General features: G+C 41.5%; 1 protein-coding gene across 1 annotated transcript; it reads left to right on the top strand.

Moving 5' to 3' along the window:
- The first annotated feature begins 358 nt into the window (after positions 1-358).
- Positions 359-23,375, top strand: LOC117245955 (uncharacterized). The gene is made up of 4 exons (XM_033609587.2): positions 359-622; positions 11,969-13,365; positions 18,574-18,769; positions 20,925-23,375. The coding sequence occupies exons 1-4, from the start codon at positions 430-432 to the stop codon at positions 22,655-22,657; spliced, it is 3,519 nt and encodes a 1,172-aa protein (XP_033465478.2). The 5' UTR covers positions 359-429; the 3' UTR covers positions 22,658-23,375.
- The last annotated feature ends 479 nt before the right edge of the window (positions 23,376-23,854 follow it).

The following is a 23,854-nucleotide window of genomic DNA, read 5'->3' as shown; positions in this document are numbered from 1 at the left end:
AGTGAAATATGGTCTACATGTAACCGTTCAATCAACGTCTTCCAATAACCGGTGAAAAAACTTTTTGAACCTTTTCTGAACATCTTTTACCATCACTGATTTTTAAACGCCTGCTAAACCTCAAAAAGCTCTCAGTGGTTCTGGTTTAGGATGACAACAATAGCAGCATAGAGGTTATACTAATATATTTACAGCTTTCACTTTGAGGACCTTGTGACACATGCTACAATATTTTGTATTAAATAAACAGCACTGTAAATATAACCAACAGTTTGAACATGAACTTTTTGACTTTTATTTTGAAGCTCAGTAACTGATCGACCCGGAAGTTGTATTATTTACTGTGGCTAACTTCACAATGAACAAAGATGGCGTCCAGCAGAAACAAGTGTTAGCAGAGTGACTTTGTTGTGTTTTTAAAGTGTGAACATGTCTAAAGTCCAAATGCTGAGATCGTTGTTGAAGCAGCGACTAACTGCGGCTGCTGAAGAGATATTTGGGCTGTTTGAAAGAACGATAGCAGAGTACGAGGAGGAACTTTGTCGATCAAAAGAGGAGAACGAGCGACAACGGAAACTACTGGACGCTGTTTTCAACCCTCAGCTTCGGTTACACAGAGCAGGTTTGTTCATTGAACATTACAAGTTCATTATTAATAATATAACTGCAGCTTTGTTCAATAAATATTCAGTCTGTCGACGTTTAAAGCCACGTTAGCTTCTCTAGTGTTGTTAGCTTCTCTGGTGTCGTTAGCTTATGTGGTGTCGTTAGCTTTTCTGGTGTCGTTAGCTTCTGTGGTGTCGTTAGCTTCTCTGGTGCAGTTAGCTTCATGCTAAAGGTCAATATAATATAGGGTTAAGCGGTTATATATTTCGAATCAAAATTATTGATGCATTAATGTGTTCATTATTATGTTGCAACAGGTAAATGTGGAGCAAAATTGCAAATTTGTGTATATAGATAGATATATATTTATGTATATGTGTGTGTGTGTGTGTACACACACATACATACACACAGTAGGTACTGTACATGCTGGAGATAATGCTTCGCCTGGCCTTCTGCGTCCCCTCACATTAGTAGGAGGAAGATAAAGCTGGAAACTGGACTCATCTGACCACAAAATCTTCTTCCAATTCCTGGCTGTCCAGTTCTTGTGTGCCTGGGCCCAACGACGCCGGGCTAACCTCTGTCTCTCATTGATCAGGGGCTTCTTGATAGCCTTGTAGGACCTTAAGCCATGATCTAAAAGTCGGCCACGTACAGTGCGGGTGGAACACTGGACACCAGTTTGGTTTGACCACTGCTGCTGAAGCTCCTGTGATGTCATTCGGCGGTTTTGCCTGCACATGCGGATCAGGATGCGGTCATTTCTTGCTGAAGAAACCCTTGGACGCCCAGATCTTGGTTTGTCTCCAAGCTGTTGGTTCGTCTGTATTTCTGCAGAGTGTATCCAACTGCTGAAGGACTGCATCTGCACTTCCTGGCTATCTGGCAGCAGCTGTACCCTTCCTGGCTGAGAATGTTTATCTTCAGGCGTGTTTCCTGCGTTAGGTTCCTTGTTTTAGCCATTTTTGTGTCTGAAGAACATTCAAATGTGCTGGCTTTATGTAGACACGAAGCTTGACAACAAAAATTGTGTCTTTTAATAAAAAGAACGATCTTCATCACTGGTGCCAAAATGACCCAATACTCAAAATTTCTTATGTATTTTTATGGAACCAATCAATTTTAAGTTTTTAATGGCTTTTTTAGGATTTATTTAGTATTTTGGCTGTGACTGTACTAAAAGAAATTGCACTTGAAGACCTAAGAGTGATTCTTAATGCAATATTTCACAAATGCATGGGGTGTCCGAAAACTTTTTTCCACCACTGTATACATGTATATGCATATATGTATATATATATATATATATATATATATATATATATATATATATATATATGTGTGTGTGTATGTATGTATGTATGTGTATATATATACACACACATACATACACATATATATATATATATATATATATATATATATATATATATATATATATATATATACATATATATATATATACATATATATATATACATACACATTGAGCTGTGATGTGAATGAACGACAACATTTCTCTGTAAGATCTGTGTGTTTCCTGTTTCCTGCAGACGTCCAGCAGCTGTTGGTGGTTAAAGAAGAGGTTTCCCCTGAGCAGCAGGAGTGGAGCTCCAGTGTGGACCAGGAGGACCCAGAGCCTCCACACATTAAAGAGGACCAGGAGGACCCAGAGCCTCCACACATTAAAGAGGACCAGGAGGACCCAGAGCCTCCACACATTAAAGAGGAGCAGGAAGAACTCTGGTTCAGTCAGGAGGGAGAGCAGCTTCAAGGGCTGGAGGAGGATGAGAAGTTCCCTTTCACTCCTGTCCCTGTGAAGAGTGAAGATGATGAAGAGAAACCTCAGTCCTCACAGCTTCATCAAGGACTCACTGAGCAGATGGGAACAGAGGCTGATGGAGAGGACTGTGGAGGACCAGAACCAACCAGGAACTCAGATCCAGATATACATTTACAACCTGAGACTGATGACAGTGATGATTGGACAGAAACTAGAGAACCTCAGTCAGGTTTAAACTCTCTGAAAAATGATGAAGTCCCTGTTTGTAACTGGAGATGGAGTGCTGGTGAGAAACCATTCAGCTGCTCTGAGTGTGGGAAAAGATTCGGCTCAGGGCAACATCTGAAGAAACACATGATGACTCATACAGGAGAGAGACCTTACAGCTGCTTTGTTTGTAACAAATATTTTACACATGGTGGAAACTTACAGACACACATGATAATCCACACAGGAGAGAAACCATACAGCTGCACTGTTTGTGAGCAGAGATTCTCTTGGCCTACACAGCTCATAAACCATCAGTGTGCTGGGTGTCAGTCCTCACAGCCTCATCAAACTCAAACTGAGGAGAACGAAGAGGAAGAGCCTCCAGCCAGCAGCTCAGCTCAACAGATGGAAACAGAATCTGACGGAGCAGAACCAGCTAGGAACTCAGATCCAGATACATACCTACAACCTGAGACTTTTGACAAGTATGAAGACTGCTCTGAACCTGAGACTGATGTCAGTGATGATTGGACAGAGACCAGAGAATATCAGTCAGGTTTAAACTCTCTGAAAAATGATGAAGTCCCTGTTAGTGATTTTAAATGTAGTGCTGGTGAGAAACCATTTATCTGCTCAAAGTGTGGGAAAAGATTTGACCGCAAGACACTTCTGAAGAGACACATGACAACGCATACAGGAGAAAAACGTTTTAGCTGCTCAGTTTGTGAGAAATCATTTAGACAGAGTGGACATTTACACACACACATGAAAACCCACACAGGAGAGAAACCATTTAGCTGCTCCGATTGTGGAAAAAGATTCGGCCGCAAGACAATTCTGAAGCAACACATAAGATCTCATAGAGGAGAGAAACCTTTCAGCTGCTCCATTTGTAAGAACTCTTTCACACAGAGTGGACATTTACAGAAACACATGACGATCCACACAGGAAACAAACCTTTTAACTGCTCTGAGTGTGGAAAAATATTTGGCACCAAGACAGATCTGAAAAGACACATGAGAACTCATACAGGAGAAAAACCATTTGACTGTTCAGTGTGTGGTAGAACCTTCTCTCACAAGCAAACCTTAGTCCGCCACATGAGAACACACACAGGAGAGAAACCTTTTAGCTGCTCAGTTTGTAACAATGTTTTTACAGAGAGAGGAAATTTACAGACACAAATGTTAATCCAAACGGGAGAGAAACCTGTCAGCTGCTCAGTGTGTGTTAAAAGATTCTCTCACAAGCAAACTTTAGTCCGTCATTTAAGAATCCACACCGGAGAGAAACCTTTCAGTTGCAGTGTTTGTGAACAAAAATTCTCTTGGCCTACACAGCTCAAAAACCATCAGTGTGTTGGGTGTCAGTCCTCACAGCCTCATCACAGTCAAACTGAGGAGAACAGAGAGGCAGAGCCTCCAGCCAGCAGCTCAGCTCAACAGATGGAAACAGACTCTGATGGAGAGGACTGTGGAGGACCAGAACCAGCCAGGAACTCAGATCCAGATACACATTTACAACCTGAGACTGATGACAAGACTGGATCAGGTTCCTGTTATGATCCTGAGACTGAACAGTAATGATTGGAAAGAGACCAGAGGAACTCAGTCAGGATGAAACTCTGAAAATGAAGGCCATGTCAGTGGGTCTGCTCCATTTTCAATGCGCCGATGCACCACTTAACATGTAACGGCGCGGGCCAGGAAAGCTGTCAAAAAGGAGTGTAATCTGTCAGTCTGAATGACATTCATCAGTCATTGGTCTTCAGTCTCCCTTGACTTGTTTGTGTTTGTACGGGCCATTTGGTCGTGGTGACATAAATGCCGATCTTGCCACTGAAATTCAGCAGCGGATCCAGCTGATCTGCCGGCTATGAGAACTGTCAGATGGTGTGCAGTCTCCGCTACTTGGTCCACCCAAAAGCATAGTGCCTAGTGACCCACCGATTCGGGATGCATTGCTGGTGAGAAACCATTTAGTTGCTCTGAGTGCAGTAAAATATCTATTCATAGTGGGAATCTGAAGACACACGTGATCACTCATACAGGAGAGAAACCATTTATGTGCTCTGACTGTGGGAAAAGATTCAGCTTCGGGCAGCATCTGAAGAGACACATTACACTTCACACAAGAGAAGAATGTTCCTGTTTGCTCAGTTCGTAGAAATCTTTAACACAAGGTCTGCACCATTACTGCGCCTGTGTCATGAACCATTTTCTTTGTTTTCTCACTCCACCAGACTGTGCTCTTGGTTTAAAGATAGAGGCCGAAGGAATGGCAGTGAAATGTGCTTTCAAACCTTTGTTGAACAGACAGTGCTATCTAGTGGCTTCAGAAAATGAAGACAGTGGCTCATGAGGCTTCATTTGGCCATCACTGGCTGGCAGATCCAATGGACCGGCCATAAAATTTCAGTGGCAAGACCAGTGTTTACGTCAACAGGACAACATGGACTGTTGATAAGACAGCGAACTGATAAATGTCTTTCAGGCTTACATAGAATCACATCGTAAACATAATTGTCCATGTGGGCAATCATTTGTCTCGCGAGCTCTAGATAAAGCCCAGCTGGATACTACTCCAGGTGGAGGTGTCTCATCCTCAGTCACATCCAGACCTTGAAAATAAGGCTGCAACCGGTCCCATTCTTTGCAACAGAGACATTCCTCTTCTGTGGGCACTGGGGCACACCATTCACAGGTACACCACCAATCTCCAGAGCTACGCAGCCTCGCAGCAGCCATTCCTCCTCTCTCGTCCTCTACCTGTTGCGCCTCTCTCTCTCTCCTCCTCCGTTCAGGCTACTGTCCGGTTCTGCCTTCCCGCTGTTGCTGCTTGTTTAGGCACGATTACAATCATCAGCGATTAATAAAATATATCTTCTTCTCCTTTTCACATTATTCACATTCATACAGCATATCATTAACTCTGCAGTAAGTTTAGCTTCTTTGAAGTTTAAACTTTAAAGTTGGTTCCAGCAGGGACCCAACTTTTTAGGTTCTGAACCAATTTATATTTGATTCATAAGTAGGTGCAGAAACCAGAACCGAACCAGCTCTATGTCGTCAGAAAATGTGCATTAGAGTGAATTTTGTGTATTCAATGTTATTGACATACTTTTGGTGATGTCAGAGTCAAAGTGAACTTTATTGTCATTCAGAAGCAATTGCACAGTAGAATGAAATTGCGTTTCTCCACACTCCAATGTGCTGGTTTGTTAAAACAAAACAACATTGAACATAAAAAGTAGTGCACACAGACAGCAACAAGTTCACCTAAACACAACATAGACAGACAGTAGGCATTACTACATACACACAGACATGTAGATAGACACTGACAGACAAAGTATTGCACTTAAAAAAGGTTTCTCACAGTGTGCCAGGGATGTAAACAGTGATGAGGCATGTAACAAAGGTAAAGTGCAAAGTGCAAGAACATCAGCATAGAACTATGTTGTGAGTAAGTGTGTAGACATCCAGTGTAATAGTGTAGTTATATTGAGAATGTTGATGCTGCACATATGCTTTAAGTGACAGTTAAGATTTATTGATATCAAGTCACTGAGGGATAAAATACAACTCAACTCAGCTGAAGTGCGTTATGGTTGAATTTTTTTCACCCACACACCTGAAACAAGAGTCTGTCTCTCAGAGGCGTGCAGATGCTTTCTTGCTGTGTTTGTCCTTATATTTCATCATGTGTATATGAAAATGAGTCATTTGGTGACACAGGTAAAACACTGACATGTCCACAGGCCATGAGTGGTGAGTTTAAAAGTGAGGGGAAGAGCCCCCTGACAATCAGACGGAGGAGCAATGAGAGACCAGAAGACATCTTTGGTGAGCTTCTTCATCTCTGTATGTTTTAGGGTATCAGAACAGGGCAGCAGTCTGAGGTCTTTGGAGTAGACAGCTGAGTTACAGTGAGATTCTGGAGCTGATGTGTGGCTGCTTGGGCTGGGCACCTGCTGTATATAGCAATCTGTCCTCTATGTCCGGGGAAAGGTTGCTGTTTATGAAAGTGGCTTGTCATTTCACAGCTGGTTGGGTGAATGGTAAAGACTTAAGTCTGACAGGCTCATAGTTAATGCAAGGCTGTACACAGTAAGACGTGAATACAAGAAATTATATTTGATCCGAAATCTGAAATTGATCTGAGGCATGGTGTGATGTGATCACATTTCCTTTTTCTAAACTTTTTTCGGGAGTTATGTGCCAAACAAGACATGATGTGTTAATTAGTGAGATATAAGGTGCTTGAATTTCCCTAAATATCTTTTAGTCTTTAACAAGGACATTGTTTTCCAGGAGTCAGAGATATGTACACTATAACATGTATAGTGTTTGATGTGGCTATGTTTTCATGATGTGCCTTAGTGGCAGTTCCCTCACACTAAACAACACGGGTCCAAGCATTGAACCCTGGGGGCCTCCACATACTGTATCAACCTTAATGTAGGTACAATTCCCAAGAAGCACAGACAAATAATGGTCCTTTGGTTAAGATGCAAACCAATTTAGAACTGAGACACAATTCTCAAATGTTTGAATGTCATCAACGATGTTGAACTGACAACTAATTAACACATTAAATATTGTTTGTTTAATTCACAGAAGACCCCAATTGTGAAAACAACATATTGTTCTTTTTATGGGGAGTTATGTGCCAGACTATTTCCTGATGTCTTTCTCTCATCATGAGCAGAGACTCAAGGAAGTGACTTTGTCAAGAATTAGTGAGGCAAATATTCACACTTTGAACTTCACCTTTACAGGTGATATTTCTACCATGGATCACTGAGAGTTATTCAGGCCTGAGCCATGCGTCTAGCTGTTGGTGTGCATCCCGGACACTGTGACAGCCTGCGGTAACTATCATACATCACCATCACCAACACATTATTGAACTAAAACTCAAGAAACTTGTTCCTTAAAGGATGTGTGTTCCATAGATGTCTGTGAAAAATATCCTGACAAGCCATGTGGTGGAGGATGGAGCCGCACTGATGCACAGTGCTGTGCCAAATTCTTCGACGTGTACAAAAATTACTTGGATGCAAAGGTGATGCAAACACACACACACACAAGCTGGGTGTGAACACCCGTTAAACACCAGCAGAACTCCATTGAACTTCACACGGAGTCACACCACCATTTTCTTCATTTTCTGATCCCACTAGGTTGCACTCTCGGAAAAAGCTTAAGAATTTGGAATCCAGTATACTTTGAACCCTTTGTTGAACAGAGAGCGCCATCTAGTGGGCCCAGAAAATAAAGAAAATGGCTCATGAGGCATCTTTGGCCATCACGGCTGTCGCTTCTTCTACAGGAACTCAGCACACACAGGCATCAGAAAAAAAAAAGATAATGAATGTATCCTCATCTTGTGCATACAGTTATGATAAAGTGCTGGTGAAGACTCTCACTTCTCACCTTTCTGTTGAATTCAGAACTACTGCGTCAGACAAGAAGGGGGTCATCTGGTTTCAATCCACAATGAGGCTGAGATGATGAACGTGCCTTGTATATCTGCACGTGCCATGGGTGGTGTTCGCCATAAGTTTTGGATTGGAGCCCAGGTAGTGGGGGCACATCGCAGATTTGGCTGGCTTAGTAAACTCACTGATGGATGATTTGGAGGAAACACTCTGATGCATGATACATAGAGGAGTATGTGTGTCAGATGTCATTACTGACCCCCACCTTTGTGTTTATCAGAATGATGGATCTGAGTTCAAGTACACTAGATGGCATCGTGGTGAGCCGAGCAACTATCATGGACGGGAGCACTGCGTCGAGTCGAACTTTGTTGGTAAGAAAAAATAGAGGAGAAAGAAAGATTGTAGTTTTAAGAACGGGTGGATGCCAGAGATTTACTTCTGATTATGAAAAAGTCGTATGAGTGAATCTGAAGAACATTGGGCCTCATGCAAGAACCAGTCGCATCAGCAGATTTCTGTGTAAACAGTACTTAAGAGGAGTTGTTGCGTCAAGCAGTTTCTGTTGAGATTTTTGTTGTAATTATGAACAGGTGATCAATATTTTTAAATTAACAATAGATGACATGACTACTTGCTCTGAGAGCTGCATCAGGGTCTTTATGCAGGTCACTGTCCAGGTGAGATCATCGGCTCATCATCAAACATCACCTGTAATGTAAAGGATTATACCGTCTATTTATGTTTCTCATGTTGATTTGACAATGTCCTGTCTGATTCTATATCAGTCAGTTTTTACTATTCTGTGACATTTTAGGGATTGAATCTCGCTCAAAGAGTGGAACATGTAGCTTTATATAGCAGTTTAGGGGCGTTGACTATGTTAATGATAGTCTATCATGAACGTGTACCTACTCCTGAACAGGTGGCCTTCATCCAGTTGAAACAAAAACTTGAAGACAGAAATTTCCTGCATGAAGCTCAAAGCAGAAAATGTGCCAAAATCTCTAAAGTTAGAAGATGATTCTGTCTGAATGCTGACATTATGTTTAATAAACCACTGAATGTGATGTTTCTTGTTGTGTTTTCCAGACTGGGGCTAACTGGAATGATGCACGCTGCCAAGAATGGGAATACTTTATGTGCGCCAAGAAAATGTGATCATCAGCTGATTTCACATTTTCAGTCAGTGTCGACATCGACGGCTGATCAGCTGTGCTGCAGTTGGACCAGTCTGTTTCATGTAAACACTGCAAACACAAGCTTTTAAATTTACTGCAGTAAACGCTTCAGCATTCATGTTCCAGTGTCTCGTTTTATTAGTCTTTCAGTGATGCGAAGAAATCTACGTATGACTACTAGGACTACATATGATAACAACTAAAAGATCCTGAATTAGGTGTCTTTAATCAATAACCTTTAAAATCAGTCTAGGCATAGAACACATTGAAGTTCATTTCTTTCATACATTCCTCTGTTCATCATTTGTCTTATCCTCTAGCCCAGATTTAGAGAATCAAGCAAAATATATAATACTTGATGAGATGGCCCATTTCCCAGAATGCATTGCTGCATTTATTTGTGCTTTTTTTTTTGCTTATTAGCTACTTAAGTTCTGAAGGTTGTGTAGACTTGGAATGAAGTCCTGCTCCCATATTATCCATGATATCACATCCAATGGTAACAGCCCTCATCGCCCCCGACCACAGGTAGTGAGAATAATGAACATCCTGAATGTGTTTTCCTGAATAACTCCCTCGGACGTGGGCGTAGAGACTCAGAACCGAGTGCTACTGCCATGTTATTCATAGCTCTGCAGAACTATGACTATGTGATGGCCAAATGAGGCCATGTGAATCACTGTCTCTATTTTCTGAAGCCACCAGATGGCACTATCTGTTCCACAAAGGTTTAAAAGCACATTCAATTTGCCAGTCCTTCAGCCTTTATCTTTAAACCAAGAGCACCATATGGTGGGGTCAGAAAATAAAGAAAGTGGTTCATGAGGCTTCATTTGGCCATCACTACCTCCGATCACAGGAGGTGGGAGTGATGGGCTTTTTTTTTCTTTTTTTTTTTAAATGAAATCGGGATTGTCAATAGAGAAAACATACAAATAAACAAGTCATTAATACAGAGAAAACAACATCAGAGCCAAGGGTAATCATTAAAGAAAACATTAAACAAGGAGCACAAATAAATGATTTTTGCTCCTTTATTTTTCTGAATGTGCTGTTTAGTTTTATTTAAAAATGTTAAAAATAACGGTTTTAAAGGGCTTAATTTAGATTTATAAGTGATACTTTGCGAGAATGATCATGGACGTAATGTATGTAATTCTTTAAGTTCTATATTATTGCTATAGTAGATGCCAAACAGTACATTCTCCCAGTAAAGGCAAAGCCCTGAGTCAGTGTTATCAACACCACACCGGTACACAACTTTCTAAACTTGGTTAGTGTAGGGACAGATGCAGCATTGTTTCTGGAAACATCTCACAAAATGAACAGTAAACAGAGTTAGATTAAACAGTAATATGTCTTAATTTAATCTAAGACAATGGCTTTCAGGATAATATTGATGAGGAGATATTGGTATGGAAGATTACAAATATTGTTCCAATTCAAATTATCAACAAATCTAAACCAAGAGGAGATGGCAGACAGTTGTATCTTGGGAACGATAAATTCGGTGTGTGTGTGTGTGTGTGTGTGTGTGACCACGCGTTAAGTTTGGCCAGTGCGGGGTGAGGCATTTCATTTCGTGACACCTCCATGACATCTGAGCAATGGATTACCTGAGGACGGCTCAGATTGTGCTTGCAAGCTTCAGAAACACAAACGTATTTGGACCTTGTGTTGAGAAATGTTTTGAAGCTTTTGATTCAAAGTTCAAGAATGAATCTTTAAGGTGTGTTTGGTTGTGTCTGAATCATTTGTCTTCCTGAGTTTGTTTTTCTGAGTTAACCTCTAATTTCAGGATCACTTCTGTAGTTTTATTTTGAAGCGCCATTAATTATCTGACCCGGAAGTTGTATTCTTTACTGTGGCTACCTTCACACTGTTTGAACAAGATGGCGTCCAGCAGAACCAGGTGTTAGCAGAGTGTCTTTGTTGTGTTTTTAAAGTGTGAACATGTCTAAAGTCCAAATGCTGAGATCGTTGGTGAAGCAGCGACTAACTGCGGCTGCTGAAGAGATTTTTGGGCTGTTTGAAAGAACGATAGCAGAGTACGAGGAGGAACTTTGTCGATCAAAAGAGGAGAACGAGCGACAACGGAAACTACTGGACGCTGTTTTCAACCCTCAACCTCAGTTAAACGAAGGAGGTTTGTTTCATAAACATCTCAAGTTCATTATTAATAATATAACTGCAGCTTTGTTCAATAAATATTCAGTCTGTCGACGTTTAAAGCCACGTTAGCTTCTGTGGTGTCGTTAGCTTCTGTGGTGTTGTTAGCTTCTCTGGTGTCGTTAGCTTCTCTGGTGCCGTTAGCTTCTGTGGTGCCGTTAGCTTCTCTGGTGTCGTTAGCTTCTGTGGTGCCGTTAGCTTCTCTGGTGTCGTTAGCTTCTGTGGTGCCGTTAGCTTCTCAGGAGTTGTTAGCTACTCTGGAGTCGTTAGCTTTTCAGGTGTTGTTAGCTTCTGTGGTGTTTTTAGCTTCTCAGGTGTCGTTAGCTTCTGTGGTGCCGTTAGCTTCTCAGGAGTTGTTAGCTACTCTGGAGTCGTTAGCTTCTGTAGTGTTTTTAGCTTCTCTGGTGTTTTTTAGTTTAGGAAGCACTGAATTTGATATACAGCTGAGTGAACACTGTGAAGCTGTTTGATGCTCAGAGATCTGTAGAAGTTCAGTAAGGAGTTTTTGAGCTGTGATGTGAATGAACGACAACATTTCTCTGTAACATCTGTGTGTTTCCTGTTTCCTGCAGACGTCCAGCAGCTGTTGGTGGTTAAAGAAGAGGTTCCCCCTGAGCAGCAGGAGTGGAGCTCCAGTGTGGACCAGGAGGACCCAGAGCCTCCACACATTAAAGAGGACCAGGAGGACCCAGAGCCTCCACACATTAAAGAGGAACAGGAGGAACTCTGGATCAGTCAGGAGGGAGAGCAGCTTCAAGGGCTGGAGGAGGATGATATCACCAAGTTCACATCCACTCCTGTCCCTGTGAAGAGTGAAGATGATGAAGAGAAACCTCAGTCCTCACAGTTTCATCAAAGACACACTGAACAGGTGGAAACTGGAGCTGATGGAGAGGACTGTGGAGGACCAGAACCAGCCGGGAACTCAGATCCAGATACACATTTACAGCCTGAGACTGTTGACAAGACTGGAGAGTTTTCTGAGCCTGAGACTGATGACAGTAATTATGACTGGAAGGAGACCAGAGAATATCAGTCAGGTTTAAACGCTTTGAAAAATGATGAAGACCCTGTCAGTGATTGGAGGTGTAGTGCTGGTGAGAAATCATTCAGCTGTGCTGAGTGTGGGAAAAGATTGAGCTCAGGGCAACATCTGAAGAGACACATGATGACTCATACAGGAGAGAGACCGTTCAGCTGCCCAGTTTGTAAGAAATCTTTTACACATCGTGGAAATTTACAGACACACATGAGAACTCATACAGGAGAGAAACCTTTCAGCTGCCCCGTTTGTAAGAAATCGTTTATAGAGAGTGGGTATTTACAGAAACATATGATAATCCACACAGGAGAGCAACCTTTCAGCTGCTCTGAGTGTGGGAAAAGATTCCTTCGCAAGCAAACCTTAGTTCACCACATGAGAACCCACACAGGAGAGAAACCTTTCAGATGCCCTGAGTGTGGGAAAAGATTCAGCCTAAGGCAACATCTAAAGAGACACATGATGACTCATACAGGAGAGAAACCGTTCAGCTGCTCAGTTTGTGAAAAACCTTTTACAGAGCGTGGAAATTTACAGAAACACATGAGAACTCATTCAGCAGCGAAACCTTTCAGCTGCCCCGTTTGTAAGAAATCTTTTACAGAGAGTGGAAACTTACAGACACACATGATAATCCACACAGGAGAGAAACTTTTCAGCTGCAATGTTTGTGAGCAGAGATTCTCTTGGCCTACACAGTTCAGAAACCATCAGTGTGTTGGGTGTCAGTCCTCACAGCCTCATCACAGTCAGACTGAGGAGAACAGAGAGGCAGAGCCTCCAGCCAGCAGCTCAGCTCAACAGATGGAAACAGACTCTGATGGAGAGGACTGTGGAGGACCAGAACCAGCCAGGAACTCAGATCCAGATACACATTTACAACCTGAGACTGATGACAAGACTGGAGAGTCTTCTGAGACTGATGACTGATGATGACTGGAAGGAGACCAGAGAATCTCAGTCTTGTTGAAACTCTGGAAGTCTCTGTATTACATATAACACTTATTACTAACGAAAAGTAGTTAGATGTTTTGAGTGTGCTAAAAGATTTGGCTGCTGGAGTCTGAAGAGACACAAGGATTCATACATTATACTCTTCTTCCCAAGAGCCAACGCTGGGGGGTGGGGGGGGGGTTACCACGATGCCATCTAGGGCATCTAATCTACACATCCCGCCTTGAGTATATCCAATCAGCACCAAGTAATCCCCAAGCCCCAGCCAGGAGTCTTTCAGGGCCGTTCTGAGTACCTACCCCGAGGTAGGTCCTTGTTTAGCCCCAGTAAAAGTTCCGGAACTCTGTCCTTCTGAGGTGGTTCCTGCGGTGGAGACACGCACCAACGGCCCAGCCCTGTAAAATTACCCCAAAGTTCCTGCGGTGGAAACGGGCCTAATATTGTAATGGTAAATAAGTCATGGTACAATCTTGCGATTTAAAAGGCGTTGCGATATGCTGAGTACTGCAGTAAAATCTATTGCCATTTATTACCTTTTTTCAGCTGCAAATTATGTCCCCAGAGGAAAACTTTGTCAACATCAACAGTTTTATCGAATAAAATCATGTAGTTCGTCTGTTCATCTTCCCTCAGTCTTTTTTTTTTGCAGCAGCAGCTGTAGCAAAATGTATTCAGTACCTGAAAAAGCATCTGCTTATATTATTCTAGTATGCTGTAGTATGCTAATCTGTATTTGTAATGTTAATTTATATAATAAAAGAATGACACGTGGTGTCAAAAATATCACGAAACTATGCTGCAGTATTTATTCTGGGGTTCTATGAGCGGAAACATACAGAGGTCAGATTGATTGAGTTTTCAAAATAAAGCCAAGTACTGTTGTTTTTACATGATGTAATACTTCTAATGACATTTAAGTGACATCAGATTAATTTTCCGTTATTTGGGGGCCAAACAAGGCACACAAGTGTACCTAAAAAGGCCAATTTCAAGATTTCGCCCAAGATTTTCTTTCATCCTGTTGAATTTGTCTTCTGATTAAATCGGAACCATTGAAACAAGTTGTAGGAAGCCTCTGCAAGTAACTGGTTGGTGGCAGACACTCTGTGCTGCAATGAAATGGTTAATCAGCAGTGCCGTGCACTGTAGAGCCGATGCACTGCTGGTTCTGCCGGCCTGAATAGAATATAATGTCTATAGCCTTACTTTTGTGTACAGCCTTATAGACTGAGCTGAGTAGTGATGTGCGGGTCGACCCGTAACCCGCGGGACCCGCAAATGGACCTGCGGGTTGGGCGGCAGTGATCGTCTGTTAAATCAGTCTGTAAATGATATTTTGACATTATTGGCTATTACTGTCATGGCATCCGAAGGTACTGATGCGTTGAGCAGGTGACAGTCCGCGGTCGTTTTCAAAACACACTTGTGTCACGCACTCCAAAAGAAACTTGTTGAAACTTTAAACAATAATTTATTGTACAAAACGGGGGAAACAAATGTTGACAAAAACGGTTCCATAATTCATATTAAATTCAAAAGATAACGAAAAAACAGCTACAAGTTAGAGGGAATAGTGATAAAGTGGTAAAACTTGACATTGATCCACAGCCTCAGACGGATGCGCTCAAGCCTGCCGTGCACAAACTTAGCAGGCTATACTATATTTTCACATTTTTAACAATGCAATTTAAAAGTTTTGATTTTTGTTGATAACCTACATTTACCAACAACAAAAAGACTACATTTAGCACCAAAAAAATTAATAAAGAATACCAAATTTTCATAACGAATACCTACCCATAGAAACGAATATTTGAATATCCAATTATTTGGGTGCAGCCCTACTTCTTACGTTCAAATACTGGCAGCTTTACACACTCTCCCATGACGGTGAACTGAAACCCTTTGACGTGAGTACGAAAGAAGACATTAGATGACATAAATTTGGGGTTTGGGAGAGACAGACCGACATTTTAACACATTTTTCGGTAAAATGATTAGTCGAAAAATAATCGACAGTTTAGTCGACAATGAAAATAATCGTTAGTCAGATGAGATTCAGGCTCGTTCAGGAGGAAAACCTTTTTACTGCTCGTTTTATAGGACACATGTCACACAGAGTCACCACACTGTGACGCTCATGAGAATTCACACAGGGGAGAAACCCTACAGCTGCTCAGTGTGTGGGAAAAGTTTTAAGTTTCAGATTCACCAGGCAGTCACATGTCAAAGGTCATAGTGTTTTTGACACCACCTCAGAGCAAGCTTGATAGCTTTTTATTTTTGAGCATGCTGAACTGAGAATGTATCGCTTGAACTTGTTAGAAGCAATAAAGCTTGTTTTTCCACCAGTGAATTTACACTTATGAATATGGAATTTGCCCATTATAATGATAATAGAGTAATCGTGTGAGGTTTTTCCTCATGTGTGTTACTTTCCAGCAGACCAAACAGCACATTCCTCCAAAGCAAGACAAAACCTTCATCAATATGATGAGAAATAAAATCACAAATGTCATAAGAATTTCTTTGTAATGACCTTTAAAGAAAATAGAGACCGGAGCCGAAATATCAAAGTTTAACAGAATTTATTATCTTGTACAAGAGGAGCGTTTCACAGTGCAACACACAAGATGAGGTTACAGAGAAAAGGCTCCCTGAGGAGCACCTACTGCAAGCTTTTATACAGTATATTTGGGCGTTGGAGTTTGGAGGTTTCAGTTCCCCTAATCTATCAAGTACATACTTCTTAGATAACAATGGTTGTCAGTTGGTGTGACGTCTTGTCTCACGGTCCTCCGGGTGACCTTGTCCTTGTCCTGTCTCTGACCCTCTGTTTTTCTCGCTTCCTCTTACATATATAATGACAGACTTCCCTTTGCTCTTAACCACCTGCTGATCTTGCAGTTGCTATAGCATTAAACAGGAAATTCCAGCACTTGCACAACACAGTGGCATGTTTACATCTTGTGATCATAATTTTTATAACAACAAATGTTCAGCCAGAAGAACTTAACAGAGGAACAATATCAAAATAAATGCACCACAGTCTCGGCACAGTTAAAGCAGAAGCTACAGTTCACATCAGCGTCTCTTAAATCTTTTTTTTTTTTTTAACACAAACATTAGCAGGAGAGCATTTATTATTATTAATGGTTTAATACTCATTTCTTTAACTTTATTGGTGATTAAGTATCGATTAGGTAGAAACCAGACTTTCAGATTTATTCCAGTCTGAGATCACATATGGAAAAGTAATAATATCTCTTTGGAGCAGAGCTCTTGTTGATGTGTTGTTGTTACTAGAATTACTGGGAAAACAGATTTTACCTATTGGAGTGTGTGATGGAGGTAACTAAGGATAATTGTTGGATATTAACCCTTGGCTGAGAAAATAAAGAAAGTGGTTCATGAGGCTTCATTTGGCCATCACTGGCAGACAGACTCCAGAGGGTGTTGCATCAAAGACTCTTGACTCGTGAAACAGGGATAGTATATTCTACAAAAACTCATGAGAATAAAGATGGCCGTCCTTATTAAAGAACTGAGCTACATGCATAATATCATTGTGAAACCAGTATTCTGTAGAAAGGGGTGCATGTTTATATTAAATATCCTTGTTATTCCATGTATTTGATATTGATATTTATTTTGAACATGTAAAAAAAAGACATGAGCATACAAACAAGCAGAAACAGAAAAAAGTAATATTTACGAATTCTCGTCTCGTCTCGTCTCGTCTTGTCTCGTCTTGTCTCGTCTCATCGTCCTCCTCTTATCCGGGTCCGGGTCGCGGGGGCAGCAGCCTCAGCAAAGAAGCCCAGACAGTCCTCTCCCCAGCCACTTCCATCAGCTCTTCCGAGGGAATCCCGAGGCGTTCCCAGGCCAGCCGGGTGATGTAGTCCCTCCAGCGTGTCCTGGGGTGGCCCCGAGGTCTCCTCCCGTTAGGACATGCCCGAAATACCTCCCAGGGGAGGCGTCCGGAAGGCATCCTTACCAGATGCCCGAACCACCTCAACTGGCTCCTCTCAATGTGGAGGAGCAGCGGCTCTACTCCGAGTCCCTCCCAGATGTTCGAGCTCCTCACCCTATCTCTAAGGCTGAGCCCAGCCACCCTGCGGAGGAAACTCATTTCGGCTGCTTGTACTCGCGGTCTCGTTCTTTCGGTCACTACCCAGAGCTCATGACCATAGGTGAGGGTTGGAACCTAGGTCGACCGGTAAATCGAGAGCTTCGCTTTCTGGCTAAGCTCCCTCTTCACCACAACGGACCGGTTAAGCGCCTGCATCACTGCTGACGCCGCCCCAATCCGCCCGTCAATCTCCTGCTCCATCCTACCCTCACTCGTGAACAAGATCCCAAGGTACTTAAACTCCTCCACCTGAGGCAGGACCTCCCCCCCGACCTGGAGTGCCCTCGACCAGATTATGAAAAGCAATTGTCACTGTGTAGTTACTTTGATTTAATACATTCGACAACTTATGAAATCTCACCCCTTCTCCATAAGTCATGGAGTGAAATGAAACAGACAGCTTTCTCATATAGACAAACTTACACCTAAGACTTCCCTAAATATACTATTGTTGTTGCCATTTAACTTTGTCACACAAAATGTGTATGTATATGATAGTGAGTACCAAATATCAATCTTACAAAAACCTATCTTAGTGTATATATAAATTACAAATTAACCATGAAGTATAAACCAAATTTATGATTGATATATTACCAATTGTCTTTGCCTTACTGAAAAAATAAATATTCATAATACACATATATCTTCATCAACTTGTCTTGCTATCTTTTTTAGGTTTAAATAAGTGATCATATGAATTACACAGTATGAATATATGTTCTTCTACCAATATATACTTGTGTTTGCACCCACATACCCATAAATGAATAAATTCTTTTTTAGATATTAATACATTGTTATACACACAGATACTAAGACATATTGAAATACTTTTTTTTATGGTTGTTCATAATAACTGTGAATTGAGAACAAACTGATATATGAGTCTGATAGCATTTTAATAAACCAGGAAACAGGAAGGGAGTGTTTCTGTGACTTCCTGTACACACTGAAGGCTGCCGGAAACTATCTCCACAGCTTGAACAAGATGGCGTCCAGCAGAAACAAGTGTTAGCAGAGTGTCTTTGTTGTGTTTTTAAAGTGTGAACATGTCTAAAGTCCAAATGCTGAGATCGTTGGTGAAGCAGCGACTAACTGCGGCTGCTGAAGAGATATTTGGGCTGTTTGAAAGAACGATAGCAGAGTACGAGGAGGAACTTTGTCGATCAAAAGAGGAGAACGAGCGACAACGGAAACTACTGGACGCTGTTTTCAACCCTCAGCTTCGGTTACACAGAGCAGGTTTGTTCATTAAACATTATACAGCGGGCATACTGAAGGAAAACACAAAAGACCTTCAGACGCTGAAGTTTGCTTCCGATTCGATAGTTAAGGGGAAATGTAAATTACCTTACTGGGCGACAGATCCTTTCACATCAACTTGTTTTTAAAGCCCTGATGAAGACCTGCAGGGGTGGAAACATGTTGGCTCTTTCAATGATTTAGCTACTACAATAAAGGCTTTTTAATTCTTCTGCAGTTCCTTCCTGTGTGTGCTGTTGTTTCTCGTCTCTCCATGAGCACGTGACACAAGGTTTAGATCTGTGTTTGATCACACAGAGTAATCTCTGTTTTACTAAAAATACTGGATTGTCATATCGGCAGAAACCAGCATTTATGATATTTCATTTTAAAGACAATATCAGCCAGTACCGATGATGTGTAGATATTCGTCGTGGGCCCCTACCCTCACTCTGTATTAATGTTAGAACTTACTTTTTTAAATGACGCTGAATAGCCTAGAAGTTTGCAGATTCCCACGTGGCAGAAGGGAAAAGTAACTTGCTTTGCTTAACGTCCGATCTTCAGATTTTTGTACGTCTTACTCTTGTGAACGCATGTTAGACATTTCGGGTGAAGCCTCAGCTCTGTCTGAAACACTTTCAGATCTGTGAAACCTTTATTCTATTTGTGAATATGCAAATAAAGGGACATTTCACTGTGTTTATCCACATACAGACTGATTTGGACACGTCCAGATCAAAAACTGCTTCACTGAGACTGGTCATATCTGGACGAGATGATCCCAGAGAGACTGAAAACACACAGGATTGGACATTTGAGGGTGGAAGTGATACATCATGATGTTTTATAGTGTCTGACAAACAAGCATCAGCTCACTGATATGTGACAGTCCTTCAAGCCTTCCCATTCAGAGGGGCTTCCTGTCACATAGACGTCTGCTTCCTGTTATTCAGATAAGCAGCTCTGGGAACAATTGCTTCTCTTCACATAAACAAATTTGGTCAGACACATGTCAGGTCATCTACAGTATAAGACCAAATATTATTTAAAACACAGTTTCAGATTTGTGAAACATTTGAAAGGGACATTTCACTGCATTTTTTACATGTAGACCACACTGGACCAGGTCCAGATCAAAAAACACTATACTTAGACTTGTCTGGACTAGATGATCCCAGAGAGACTTAATATTACAACACAGTGTCCTGATGTGGCCTAAGTGTAATGGTTTTTGTTATGGAACTGTTCTCATGTGGTCTACATGTGACACATGTAGTGAAATGCCCTTTTTGCATTTTAAAAGGTGGAATAAAGGTGTCACACATTCGAAAGTGGGTTTCATACATCATTGAGGCTTTACCTAAAATGTCTAAAATGCTTTCACAACAGTAAAAGGTACAAAACCCCGAAGATTGGTCGCTAAGCAGGATACACAGGAAGGCGTTCCACACACTCCATAAATATGGAAAACAAGGAGGGAAGTATTAAATTGCCTTTATTGTCATGGAGCCAACATATTTCAGCTGCTGCAGGTCTTCGTCAGGGCTTTAAAAAACAGATTTTACATCTGTTTTACACATTTCTTAAAACACCACAAAGTAAAACAGCCTTTGACAACAAAAGGTTGTAAATTATTATTATTATTTTGTTATTTTCTTTTTTAAATTTTAAAGTAAATGTTCTCCAGACAATGAAATAATAATATGACACAATGCAAACGCAAATACATGGTATTAAACCAAAGCATTACATAAGCAGGCCATAAATGAAAACACAAAATACGGAGCATACAGATTAAAAGGTTTGTTCAGTCAGAGGTGTGGGGGAAGAAAGTTGCATAATTTTTCCATAATATATGAATAATAATTAATAGTATAATTTAAAAAAACATGCTATAAGTGTGTTTATGTACAGTCTGTGAATAAAACACTATGCAAGTGTCACATTTAGAGTATAGAGAGCAACAAAATCATCTACGCAGATACTCGACGAGAGAGAAGTTGCTCTTTACTGCTGGAGGCATTAAAACAACACAGCGGAGCACTTCACCTCCCCCTTATGTTGCTACTCCCATACAGGCTGGACGCTTGCTGTGATGTGAATGAACGACAACATTTCTGTGTAACATCTGTGTGTTTCCTGTTTCCTGCAGACGTCCAGCAGCTGTTGGTGGTTAAAGAAGAGGTTCCCCCTGAGCAGCAGGAGTGGAGCTCCAGTGTGGACCAGGAGGACCCAGAGCCTCCACACATTAAAGAGGACCAGGAGGACCCAGAGCCTCCACACATGAAAGAGGACCAGGAGGACCCAGAGCCTCCACACATGAAAGAGGACCAGGAGGACCCAGAGCCTCCACACATTAAAGAGGACCAGGAGGACCCAGAGCCTCCACACATTAAAGAGGACCATGAGGACCCAGAACCTCCACACATGAAAGAGGACCAGGAGGACCCAGAGCCTCCACACATTAAAGAGGAACAGGAGGACCCAGAGCCTCCACACATTAAAGAGGAACAGGAGTTCACATCCACTCCTGTCCCTGTGAAGAGTGAAGATGATGAAGAGAAACCTCAGTCCTCACAGCTTCATCAAAGACACACTGAACAGGTGGAAACAGAAACTGATGGAGAGGACTGTGGAGGACCAGAACCAGCCAGGAGCTCAGATCCAGATACACATTTACAACCTGAGACTGATGACAGTGATGATCAGTGGACAGAGACCAGAGAACCTCAGTCAGGTTTAAAATCTCTGAAAAGTGTTGAGGACACTGTCAGTGGCAGAACTGGTGAGAAACCACTTAGCTGCTTTGAGTGTGGGAAAGGATTTGGCAATCTTCAAATTCTGAAAGTACACATGAGAATTCATACTGGAGAGAAACCATTCAGCTGCTCTGAGTGTGGGAAAAGATTTAGTCAAAGAGGTAATCTGCAGCGACATTTGAGATCTCATACAGGAGAGAAACCATTCAGCTGCTCTGAGTGTGGGCAAAGATTTTACCGCAAGACACATCTGCAGGACCACAGAAAATATCATACAGGAGAAAAGCCTTTTAGTTGCCCGGTTTGTGCGAGATATTTTATGGAGAGTGGAACTTTACAGTCACACATGAGAATTCATACAGGAGAGAAACCTTTCAGCTGCTCTGAGTGTGATAAAAGATTCCTTCGCAAGCAAACCTTAGAACATCACATGAGAACCCACACAGGAGAGAAACCTTACACCTGCTCAGTTTGTAAAAAACATTTTTCAAGGAGTGGAAATTTACACTCACACATGAGAATCCACACTGGAGAGAAATCCTTCAGCTGCTCTGAGTGTGATAAAAGATTCCTTCGCAAGCAAACCTTAGAACATCACATGAGAACCCACACAGGAGAGAAAACTTTCAGCTGCTCTGAGTGTGATAAAAGATTCCTTCGCAAGGAAACCTTAGAACATCACATGAGAACCCACACTGGAGAGAAACCTTACACCTGCTCAGTTTGTAAAAAACATTTTTCAGAGAGTGGAAATTTACACTCACACATGAGAATCCACACTGGAGAGAAACCCTTCAGTTGCTCCGTTTGTCAAAAAAGTTTTTCAAAGAGTGGAAATTTACATGAACACATGAGAACTCATACAGGAGAGAAACCTTACAGCTGCAGTGTCTGTCAGCAAAGATTCACTTGGCCTCACCAACTCAGAAACCATCAGTGTGTTGGGTGTCAGTCCTCACAGCCTCATCAAAGTGAAATGGAGGAGAACAGAGAGGCAGAGCCTCCAGCCAGCAGCTCAGCTCAACAGATGGAAATAGACTCTGATGGAGAGAACTGTGGAGGACCAGAACCAGCCAGGAACTCAAAACCAGATACACATTTACAACCTGAGACTGAACACTGGTGATGAGTGGAAAAAGGTGCTGAGTATGACAACACATTTGTCCACTATGGTCTGAAGAGGCATCTGAGGATTCATACATTAAGTTGCTCAGTTTTTGATACAAGATTCCTCTGGAAGAAAAATTGAGTCACATGAGATTTTGGCTCGTTCAGGAGAAACCCTTTTGCTGCTCATTTTGTAAAACACATTTCACACTGAGTGCCCACACTGTTACACTCATGAGAATCAACACAGGAGAAACCCTTCAGCTGCTTACTGTGTGGGAAAATTTTTACACAATAGTTTTCACCAGGCAGTCACATGTCAAAGGTCATAAATGTGTCTTTGACAGCAGCAGCGGTAAAACTGCTGGTTCAGATGAAACTTTTAGCTTTGATGAAACTCTGGAGTAACAAAGAGCTGAAACAGTTGTTGACATGTCTAAAACGAGAACAGTTTTCTTGTGAGCAAACAGCATTTAGAGTTCTGATCCTGGTTTTTATTGATGTCTCATAACTTATTTATAGTTTTGCTTGGTTTTATTTTCTGTAGGCATGAGATGCTAACTGAATGATACAGTTGACTTGGTTGCTGAAGTTTGAATGATGATAAGTTAATGTTTTCACAGACTGATCTGATTCTATATGATAATATGATGTATTTTTATAGGCTTTGCATATTGTGTATATCAATCTATTTTGGTTATATTTACAAGAAAGAAAAATGAATGTTATTTCTTACACTTCCTATATTTTTATTTATATGTATGTTTATGAATGTTCATTGAACTGTGATGAGATTCAAGCAGCCCTGGATGGACAGAATTTTTAGCCACTCTTCACCGTGCCCAGCTGCACAGCGGGGTAACAAAGTGTTGTACCTCGTTTCTCTCCTTCAGGGAACAGGAGTTCTAGTAAAAACATTCTGTTTCCTCTCAGTCGATTCCCTCGGAGCAACACACATAGAATGGTACCTGCAGACACTTAGCCTTAGTGATGGCCAAATGAAGCCTCATGAACCACTGTCTTTATTCTCTAAATCCACTGAATGGCACTGTCTGTTCAACAAAGGTTTGAAAACACATTTCATTGCCATTTCTTCAGCCTTTATCTTTAAACCAAGAGCGCCATCTGGTGGGGTCAGAAAATAAAGAAATTGGTTCATGAAGCTTCATTTGGCCATCACTACTTATCCCTCTAAGATGGTGGCATCGCTCCCAGC

This window comes from Epinephelus lanceolatus, chromosome 22 (genome assembly GCF_041903045.1).
Source record: "Epinephelus lanceolatus isolate andai-2023 chromosome 22, ASM4190304v1, whole genome shotgun sequence".
Taxonomy (NCBI): Eukaryota; Metazoa; Chordata; class Actinopteri; order Perciformes; family Serranidae; genus Epinephelus; species Epinephelus lanceolatus.
This window is presented reverse-complemented; position numbering and strand designations above follow the sequence as displayed.

Bases quoted from the DNA above. Each gene is read 5' to 3' on its own strand.
- LOC117245955 (XM_033609587.2), top strand. From the start codon at position 430: ATGTCTAAAGTCCAAATGCTGAGATCGTTGTTGAAGCAGCGACTAACT. The intron at 623-11,968 runs GTTTGTTCATTG...TGTTTCCTGCAG, and splicing joins GCTTCGGTTACACAGAGCAG to ACGTCCAGCAGCTGTTGGTG. The intron at 13,366-18,573 runs TGATGATGACTG...TTTTAAAGTGTG, and splicing joins AGTCTTCTGAGACTGATGAC to AACATGTCTAAAGTCCAAAT.